We start from the raw sequence: 10,211 nt of genomic DNA, 5'->3' as shown, positions 1-10,211 counted from the left end.
TCTCCAGGCCAGCATCTGGGCTGCCCTTCCCCTATATAATGCAGTCACTTTGGTCACCTGGTCTTTTTCTACCCTTCACCCTCTTGGCCTCTTGGTCTCCTGGCTCTGCCCTTTCTCCTCCTGCTTCTTACATGGCTCAGGGTCGTGTTCACTCTGGACTCCCCCAGATGACTCTGCCTCTTGCTGTGCTCTCTCGTATCTACAATAAACACCCTCCTCCACCACACCTAGGAGCCATCACGTCCTTCCTTTTTATTTCTTTTTTCATTCAGTCTGCAAGGTTTTGTCATCTGAACATGGCCTGCCAGTCCTACTCTAGATGAAACCTTAACTTTTCCTGCATTTTGCCCAAAAAATTCTTGTGAGACTTCAGGTATATAGGTTTTAAATGGGTACACCAATATAAATTTTTAAGCAAATTTATTTTAGTTGTGGGTAGGTATGGTGTGTTGATGGAGAAATTTCCCTCAAAGGCTCATGCATTTGCACATTGGGTCTCTCGTTGGTAGTACTGTTTGGGAAGGTCGTGGAACTTGTAAGATAAGAGGTAGAGCCCTGCTAGAGAAAGTACGTCACCAGGAGTGGGGACTTAAGATGTCACAGCCTTGCCTCCCTTTCTGCTCTCCCTTTCTTTGCTTCCTGTGTGCAGATGAAGGATGTGAACAGCTCCTGCTTCTGGTCCTACCACCTGCTTCTACCACCACCTCCCTCCACCACCTTCCTCCACCACCTTCCTCTACCACCTTCCTCTACCACCACCTTCCTCTACTACCTTCCTCTACCACCTTCCTCTGCCACCTGCTTCTATGCCTTCTTTGCCTTGATGGACTATCCTTCTGGAAAGATAAGCCAAAATAAACTCTCTTCTGTAAGTTGGTTTTAGTCATGGCATTTCATCACAGCAACAGAAAAGTAACTAATACAGCATGTGAAACAAAACAAAACTAAGGATGTATGAAACACCTTCTGGAAACCTATGAGTTAGTAAGATCTTTTCCAAATGTAACTTTAAAAGGTATGAGTGGAATTGCCCTGCATCAGTGGACAATGTTGCTCCTAGAAGACAGAGGTTTTTTAATGTAAATCATAGCACCAGGCATAAAACTCTGTCCCTTCACGTCATTGGTCAGGGAAGTCCCAGAGGTCTCCTAAGTAACAGACTATCGCCATGGCCCTCAGTTGTCTTTCATAACTACACGGTAAGACCCCCTACTGCTGAAGATGCCCCACTTTGGTTACAGGACATAGAGAAATCATTCTCAAACTTCCTCAGTGCTGGCTATCTTTTCTAGCAGACAGTGCTATCCAGCAGCCTTGCTGGGAAAGAAAAGACATTCGTGGTCTTACCCAGCACTGGACACTGCATGCTACAGTAACTCACTTTCCAGGCAGGATGTGCACACTGCTGCAGTAGTTCCACCTAGGTTACAGAGTGACCTATTAATTGCTTTTTGATTGGATTTGAGGCCTGATCCACAGGAGAGCTGTGATAATTTGAGTGAGAACGGCCCCCATAGGCTCTTATGCTTGAATACTAATTCCACAATTGGTAGAACTGTTGGGAAGAGTTAGGAGGTGTGACCTTGTTGAAAGTGTGTCCCCGGAGGTGGGCTTCAGGTTTCTAAAGACTCACACCATCCGCAGTGTGCTTTCTCGTTCTTGTTCGTGGATCAGAATGTGACTGACTCAGCTGCTGTTCCAGGGTTGTGCTGCCCATCTGTTGCTGTGCTCCCCACCATGACAGTGATGGACTCCTGTCCCTCTGAAACTGTAAGTCCCACATGCTCCCTTCCTTCTACAACTTTCCTTGGTCGTGGTGTTTTATGACAACAATAGACAAGTAACTATTCTCTCAAGAATTTTGGAAATTGCTTGCTTGCATTTTCCGTTTTCTCAGGTATTATTATTTTCCTTCTCAGATCTTTGATGGAGTTGAAGACTAGATAGTTACAGTTACAATCTTCTTGTATCTTAGCTAGAACATATTAGTATTAGAGTTAGAATCTTCAAGATAGAACAGCTTTTGGAGTAATCTCAGGAATTTGCCATTTACCTATGTCCTGCCTATTTCTGGACATTTAGCGTGTCTTTCTTGTTTGATGTTATTCTTGTTGGTTGTAGTTCCATTTTTGTTTATGTTATTACCCTTTGTTTGATACTTGATACTAATACTTAATAATACTTAATAATCACTGTACATAGTTTGCATTAAATTTAGAACCTTCTTATTTAGACAAAAAAAAAAAAAAGGAAAATGTAGGGGTATTTGCTTTGCCCATGACCTTGGGCTACAGGGCCACTAAAACACAGAACTAGAAAGGTGCCTAGCATGACACCTTTCTCTCTGACCCAGTGCTCTAGCTGCTGCAGAACATGTGTGCTTCTGGACATGGTTGAAGTTCCAAGCTCACACACCATGTGAGCTGCCTGGCCTACAGACTCCCCACACAGCTGCTGTGTGCAGGTGGTCACCTGAGCAGGAGTCAGGCAGTTCCTGGGGGGTTCTCGTGGGCTCTGCAGGGTGGAGAAACTCACCAACAGCTGCCCGTGTGTGTGTGTGTGTGTGTGTGTGTGTGTGTGTGTGTGTGTGTGTGTGTGTGTTAGGGTTTAGTCACAAGAGTAGCCCCAGTGGGGGCAGGTGGGTGGGGCTCAGATCCACGTGGTTGGAACCAGGCGGCTCGGGTACTAGTGAGCACACGTGCCTCTGAGCAAATCTGCTGCTCAGGGTAGGAGCCACAGGGAATGTGGGGTCTTAAAAGGGAGAGGAAGAAGGGTCACATGCCCCTTCTCTTGATCATTTTAAGAGGTCACATGCAACAGCAGGAAGCACTGCCTCCTTCGGTCCCTATAGCTCAAGGTCATGGGCAGAGCAAATACCACTACAGGTCCTCAGTCCTAGGGTAGAACCAGAGCTAAGTGTTCACGCTGCTAAGTAGTCTTCTCTATATTTATGTTCATACCCGTAGACCTGGGCTGCTCTCAACCTCCGTCAGAGAACTTCTTTGTGCAGCGGGCAGCAGTCACTGCAGAGCTGCCCAGCTAGCTGAAATGCTCAGAACAGCAGACTGAGTGCTTAGCCCCAGGTAGGACATCTGTATCCAAGCCACCACTAGTGCTCAGGGAGCACTGTGTATGAAGAAGAGGAAAAAATGTCGGATCTGGAGGATAAGGAAGAGCGCTGTGAAATGCTGTCTTCTGGCCATGGCTATTACATTTGGAAACTCACAACAGCTGCGGTTACCTGCATAAGATCAAGCCACCCAGCCTAAGGCATAGGTGGGTGGTCTCCAGGCCCCATTCCTTGTTGAGGGGCTATGGGCAGCCGATAGGTGCTTGGAGAGGGAAGATTATTATGGTTGGAGGAATTGGCCACTGGTAGGTTTCCTATGCTCTAGGGGAGGATGGCCCCACACCCACACAGATATGGGCAGTACTAATTAAACTTCCCAGATTGTATATTTAAAAAAAATAAAAGGTAAAGTTGAGAAAGTGACCTGTTGGGGAAGATATGGGGGACGTTGAAGATATTAGGGCCTAGATGTCATATTTCATTATTGCATACATAGAAAACTCTCAGGAGAAAGGAAAAATTAAAACATTTTTAAAAGTCGTTTGGAATACATTTAATTTTACTGTTTATTAGAGTAAAGCAAATTTGCATACCAATGAGATGCATGTAAAACTTATTTTTACACAGAAATTAAATATTGGGCCTGGAGAGGTAGCACAGTTGCTTAAACTTGCCCTGCTTTTGCAAAGGACCTGTGTTTGGACCCCAGCACTCATGTTGGGTAGCTCACAACTGCACGAAACTCCATCTGGGAGGATTCAGTGCCTCTAGCCGCCAAGTGGACCTGCACACATATGCACATACCTACACGTAGACACACATGATTTAACATAATGAAAATGAATCTCTAAAAAGTCAAATCTTGACTGAATATTTGATACTGCAGGATATGGAACATTTTCAACATTTTTCAGACTCGACCAGTACTTTGATTTTATGTGATCATTGCTCACATTGACACTTCACATAAATGTATACTACAAAATGACAGAAATAAGTTCAGGGCTATTTCAGAAATCATGGGAAATTGGTCCTGAAATACATTTAACAATTTTTTTTAATAAAACTCTTATCAGCAACTCAAATAACACTTTTCAAAATCCTGCATGCTCACATAGTCCGGTCCTTATACACCGCTGACTGAGGGTAGGAAATGATTAAAGGGCTTTGTTTTCTGTAATTAAACTGTTGTTATAAGAGCAGAAAACTGTCATAAAAACTCTTCAGTTCCTAACTTACAGTAACCTTTAATCTGAGAGGTGTTTCAGATGCCTTTGACTGGTGTGGCGTGCTGTGACAGTGTGCACATTGTGGAATGTGTGAGTTGTGTGTTCAGAACCAAGGCTGCTCTGCCAAAGTTATCTCTGGTTCATAAATTCTGATTTTGAATTTTTGTTTTTGCAAATTCAGAAAATTTAACTGTTGCCAGTGATTTTGTTTGTTTGTTTGCTGCCCTGCATTTAGGATTTGCACCCACAGTTTAAGAAGCTTTGATTTAGATCATAGACTTCCCTATGCCAATTGCCTGGTAAAGCCACTGCATCATCTTGCCCTGTCTTCCCTCAAATATGGACTAGACCAAATGTTCCCACTCACAAAGGGCCTTTTGGGAAGGAGGGGAGAATGGGTACATAGTTCCCCCAGAGGCCCATGAGGCCAAAGACAGAAAGGGCCTAATGCTCTTGCTTCAGCCTTGGCTCATCTGGACCTGAGGTGGGAGGCTCTACCTCACCCCTCACCGGAGGAGCAATGAATGCCAGTCACAGAAGCCACTGGGAAGTCTCCGCCAGGGTGTGCGACAGGGAAGTGCAAACAGAAGGCAGAATTCTTTTGGAATTATGTGACCTTTATTATTGAAACTGCCATTAGGGAAGCTGGTATTGGTTCCCTGGTGCTGCTCTCCTGAGTCCTGATCTCTGTCGCAGCTTCCTGCTCTGGGATCTCATTAAACGCACTTGGCTTCAAAGATGATCCTCTCCATTGTCTCGGCGGTTACAGTACTGCTATACTCTACCTCCTTGCCTTTCTCCATCTTCGCCTCTACGTTGTGCTTCTCCACCTTCTTTGACACGATGTCTACCCCTCCTCTATTACGTGAGGAGACTGCTGTTTTTGAAGTAGGCCTTATTAGGAAGCTCTTCAAAAAAGAGCTAATCTTACTGGATTTCTTACTCCCAGACCCCGAGCTAGTTGTAGATTGGCTCTTCCTGGGTTTGTGAGCAGTCCTGGACTCACTCTTGTGAGTGGAGCCATGTCTCTTGCCCTTTAAGTTGCTGTGTGCTTTTCCTTTTTTGCTTTCTCTTTTTTTCCCGGGGCTGGAGATGGACCGGTGGGAAGATGATTTCCGGGTGGTCTTGGTCTTGTCCTTGCCTGTGCCTCGGTCCTTGCCTGTGCTTCGGTCCTTGCCTGTGCTTCGGTCCTTGCCTGTGCCTCGGTCCTTGCCTGTGCTTCGGTCCTTGCCTGTGCTCCGGTGACTTGTCTTGCGGTGATGGGAACTTTTCCTGCTGGGATTTCTGTCCTTGTTTTCTCGTCTCTCCCGTTTCTCCTTCCGGGGTTCAGAGCCAATGTGGGGCACCTTCTGGCTTCCATCCCTTTCGCACATGTAGCCTTCACTCTGCAAGGTCGACAGCAGCGGAGCTTCGGGTCTGTCCGCAGCAGGCCCCTTGGTCGTCATGGTGCCTGCAAACACCACACTCAGGCTGCCCTCTGGGGTGACACTGGTAGCACCCCCTGCGGAAGTGGACTCTGAGGAGGAGCTGGCAGCCCCAGCCAAGACCAGGTCTGTACCTTCTGAGGATATGTTTGCCACAGCCGCTAAGGCCTTGCTGGATCCACTTCCTCCTGAATCTTTGCTGCCTGTGCCTGCCAGAGCTGTGGCTACCTGGCTTGAGCCCGGAGACCTGGTTGTTGCTATGCTTAAAGCACCCGAGGTCGAGCTTGCAGCTGTCCCTGCTTTTGCCACCCCTGCTGAGGGGCCTGTTATTACTCCTGCAGCCACTGTGCCACCTACTGCCCCTGCTGCTGCCCCTTTGGCAGGTCCTCGTACACCAGCGGCTGCAGCAGCTGTCGTAGCTGGTTGTGTTCCCTCTCCTCCTGCAAATGCAGCAGAGGTGGCTCCTGACACATCTCGGAGCTTTTGACGCACAGAATCCTGATCCCCTTCTCCGTGGATGTCTGAGCCCTGTGCCGAGGGGAGGATAAACAGTGAAATAGAGGTGGCAGAGAGGCCGGAATGCTCAGGTCCTCTCTCACCCTGAAGCTCAGTAACCCAAGGGCTTCTTATTGAAATCATCATGTCTGAATTCCCATTTATTACAAGATCCCTTCCATTGCACTTTAGTCAATGGGCACTCAGTTTCACCTCAGCAATTCTAGGGCAAAAGGAAACACTTTCATAAAATGTATTTTCCACATTTGTGTTTGTCTTTGCAGGGCACATTTCTACAAATGAAATTGTTGGGTCAGGGATACGCTAGACATGTTGATGGCCTTGGAACCAGTTGTGCAAGCACACACATGGGGATTGTGCATATTTAAAAAGAAATCACTTAATAGACACAGGGTGACAGATCATGGCTCAAGGGAAGGTAGTTAAAAGTGTTCTACACTAAAAAGCTGATCTCAGAAATAGATTAGTGGTCACCGGCACCTGGAAGGGCTGATGGGGAGCAAGAATGCAGAGAATACGGCTAATAGATACAGTTGGATAAGAGGAGTCACTTCCCATGTCTTACGCTCCTGAAGGATAACTATAATTGACAACCGTTAATCTTATTATCTCAATAACAAGCAGAGAAGATTTTTTTCCATATTCCCAGCACAAGGAAATGAGCAATATCTGGGGTGATAGACATGCCAACCACCCAAGTTTTATATCACCACATATTAAATACAAGTATCAATATGCCACAGTATACCATATTAATATGTATAATTAATATATATCAATCAAAATTAAAAATGTAATTTGATCAAGCATGATGGCATCTGCCAGCAATCTCAACACTTGAGAGGCTGAGGCAGGAGAATAGCCAATTCAAGGCCAGTCTAAGCTACATAGTGGGTTGAGTTCCAGGTCAGGCTGGGATACATCTCGAGGTCTTGCATCCAAAATAAGAGAATATATATAATACATTCCCTTCATTTTATATATTATATAATATTCCATAACAAATGAGGCTGAGTTGGTGTATAAAGAGTTTAAGACTGAAACATCAGGAAGTTGTAAGGTTCACCTACAGTCTTGGATGTGAGGCAGAGTAATTGATAGTTCAGGTTTCTGACATCAAGCCTTATGAGACATTTCGGAGAAGCAGTCCAGCCTCCCAGAGTGACAGTTAAGTCTCTAGTGGTGGCCCAGGACCCTTTCAAATATAGCACATTTCCCAGGCGGGCCTAAGAAAGCACCTACATCTCTGCGGGACCTGCTCTGAAGCTCCCCACTCAGTTTGAGTCTTTAGAAGCTTACGAGTAGGCTTTTGTTGTCCTCCAGGATAGATGTGTTACCAGTGTGAAGGGTCGGGCTACTGCTGCAGCTGTCTGTTGGTGGCCTCAGGAGATAGACAAGCTTTTCCCAGTAGCAGAAGAGGTCTTCTCGTGCATCAGAAGAGGGACACAGCTGCAGGTAAAAAGTCCGGCCTGTGGCGAGCTTCAGGCGCAGCTGCTGTTTCTCACGGTCATGAATGGAGATCTTGACAAACTTCAAAGGGAGCAGCCTGGTGAGCTCCAAAGTCTTTGGAGGCTTGCGACCTCTCCCCTTGATGAACCGGGCCCGTCTAGCATGTTCTTCACAGACTTTAGCCGGTCGGGCCAGCAGCATGACGTCAGGAAGTGGGAGGACTGGGCTGGTGGACGCGATGCATACAGTCACCATTCGGACGCGGTTATGGACATCAATCACCTCTCCTTTCTTGCTAATCTGGATAAAATCACTTTCAAACATTGGTGCATACTTGAAAATATCATACTCTCCTCCCTTGTATAGTTGTCGCTGTAGGTTTCCCATGGAGGTGTTGAACACGCCCATGGATCGGTAGCTGTGGGCAGTGTAATAAGGTAACAAACATTCACTGCTCATGGTTCTCTTCATTCCAGGCATCGCTGTCAGCCACAAATCGTGTCCCCAAGAGAGGGAGGGAGTGAAGGCAATTGCCCATCTCCCAGCAAGGTTTCTGCCCACATCTCCTCAGACCTCCACAGTTATGCTCTGCTGTCCTTTGTGACCTGTCACCAGCACACACCCCTTTGTCCTGGCCTCCAAGCAGTCATCATCTGCTCAAAGCAAGATCAGCAGCCTCCTCCGACCCCAGCCGCATCACCACCTTCACAGGGACCAGGCTGCACCCTGGCAGAGTGTACCTGTGGGTGTGCGGGACATTTTTAAAACTCAGACTGTCGGATGCTTCAGTTATAAGCCAGTCTGCTTTTGTCAACATCGAGGACGTACATCTCCAGTTGTGTTGTTGGTCTTGTTACAGACACCCTTCTAAGGACTGTCTCCTTTTTTCTTCAACTGAATGACCTTCTGGGGATGCAGTCATGGTGGTGGGATGTAGTTTGCTAATGGCAGAACCCCATCTGGATTCTGATTCACCAGAGCCTCAGTGTATACCCACACAATCCTGGCAGGCTCTCAGGGCTTGTTAACGGATGGGTCCCCAGCTACTCCTGTGACCTGTCACAACCCGAGTTTTATCAATACAGCTTTCTTGACCATTTTCTCATTTGGGGAAAGTTAATTTTTCAAATCCATAAGTTGCAGTGAGGAAACAAGGCTACAGATGATCTTGCTTGGGGTCAGAGTTCAGGGCTGGATTCTAAGCCAGTCTTGTAACTGCTATGAGAGCTTTCTCCATGTCAGGCTGTGAACCTGTCAGACTCCTGCTCTGCACACACACAGAGAGGCGTGGTGGTCAGCGGGGGGGGGGGGGGGGGTGTCTCACTGGGGACTACAGGGATTCACAGTTAACTTGAATCATAGGTTTCCCGAAATGGTGTGCCTGCCGCTTCACCTTGATGCCTGCCTGATAAACCACTGATGTTTGGGTTCTTTGAATGGTTTTTCAGAGAAATGGTAGCAAACATAGCTTTCTGGAGTTTCTTCTTTACTTGGCAGAAGGTGATGAAGCTAAAATCCCCCTCCTCCAGTTAGAAAAATACTTCTGAAATAAACCCACCCCACCCCCCACAGGCAGTGATTACTGTGTAAAGATCTTGAAATCAACTCAAGCCACAGAAAAGCCTTTGTTCTGTCCTACTTTCTCCTCAGTGCAGAGTGCACCGTAGCTTTTCAGTGACTGTGGACCTGGGTCTAGTGAGGCTCACGCTTCCATGCATTTATGCAACAACAAAATGTAATCAACAAGCAATTTGTTCATTATCAAGGGAAGGACGTTAAAAAAATTAAGTTCTTTTTTGTTTTTTTTTGTTTGTTTGTTTGTTTAGAGACAGGGTTTCTCTGTGTAGCTTTGTGCCTTTCCTGGAACTCACTCTGTAGCCCAGGCTGGCCTCGAACTCACAGAAGAACTAAAATGTGTTTTTTTTTTTCTAAAGATATTGAGTCACTTCTCCAAAAAGAGCAGCACAATGGCTTGTAAGGGGATAATGATTAAAAGTCAATAATACTAGATCTATTGACCAAGAAATAGTTTCTCTCCCCTCCTTACTCATTTTCTCCCACTTGGCCCCGTCCCCATATGACGTACAATGTGTATTATACTATTACACATTATAAAATAATATATACTCTCATAAGTACATCACAGATGTATTACTAAAATGAGAGATTTGTCTCGCATGTTTGAAACTGAGTTGGACCTCTAGCACTGAGAATTTTTGTTATTTCTTTTTTAACTGAGACAGGGCTGGTCAGATCACTCAGTAGGTAAATGCCTCTGTTGCTAAACATGGTGATCTGAGTTTGAACCAACTCCCAAAAGTTGCCCTCTGACTTCCACAGGTTTGTCATGATATACACACACATGTATACACACATAACTAATGAGAGTAGGCAATTCAAAAACTGAGGCCAGCGGTCATATTGAGAACTTGCTATAAGCAAGTCCTAATCAGTTTATGTTATGAAAAGATTTTTCTTCAGAATATCCCTATAAAATGTAGGTCTGACTGACATCTGTATTAT

General features: G+C 45.9%; 1 protein-coding gene across 1 annotated transcript; it reads right to left on the bottom strand.

Moving 5' to 3' along the window:
- Window positions 1-4,895: 4,895 nt before the first annotated feature.
- Garin3 (golgi associated RAB2 interactor family member 3) lies at window positions 4,896-8,272 on the bottom strand. Its single transcript, XM_042283879.2, has 2 exons — window positions 7,539-8,272; window positions 4,896-6,251 (listed from the first exon to the last, which is right to left on the bottom strand). Exons 1-2 carry the CDS (start codon window positions 8,166-8,168, stop codon window positions 5,016-5,018), a joined length of 1,866 nt encoding a protein of 621 aa, XP_042139813.1. The 5' UTR covers window positions 8,169-8,272; the 3' UTR covers window positions 4,896-5,015.
- Window positions 8,273-10,211: the final 1,939 nt, after the last annotated feature.

Source organism: Peromyscus maniculatus, chromosome 8 (genome assembly GCF_049852395.1).
Source record: "Peromyscus maniculatus bairdii isolate BWxNUB_F1_BW_parent chromosome 8, HU_Pman_BW_mat_3.1, whole genome shotgun sequence".
NCBI classification, from domain to species: domain Eukaryota; kingdom Metazoa; phylum Chordata; class Mammalia; order Rodentia; family Cricetidae; genus Peromyscus; species Peromyscus maniculatus.
This window is presented reverse-complemented; position numbering and strand designations above follow the sequence as displayed.

What these genes read in the sequence shown, in the direction of transcription:
- Garin3 (XM_042283879.2), bottom strand. Translation starts at nt 8,168, where the DNA reads ATGCCTGGAATGAAGAGAACCATGAGCAGTGAATGTTTGTTACCTTAT. An exon ending in AGGACAACAAAAGCCTACTC is followed by an intron (nt 6,252 to 7,538) that starts GTAAGCTTCTAA and finishes CCCTCGGCACAG; the next exon opens with GGCTCAGACATCCACGGAGA.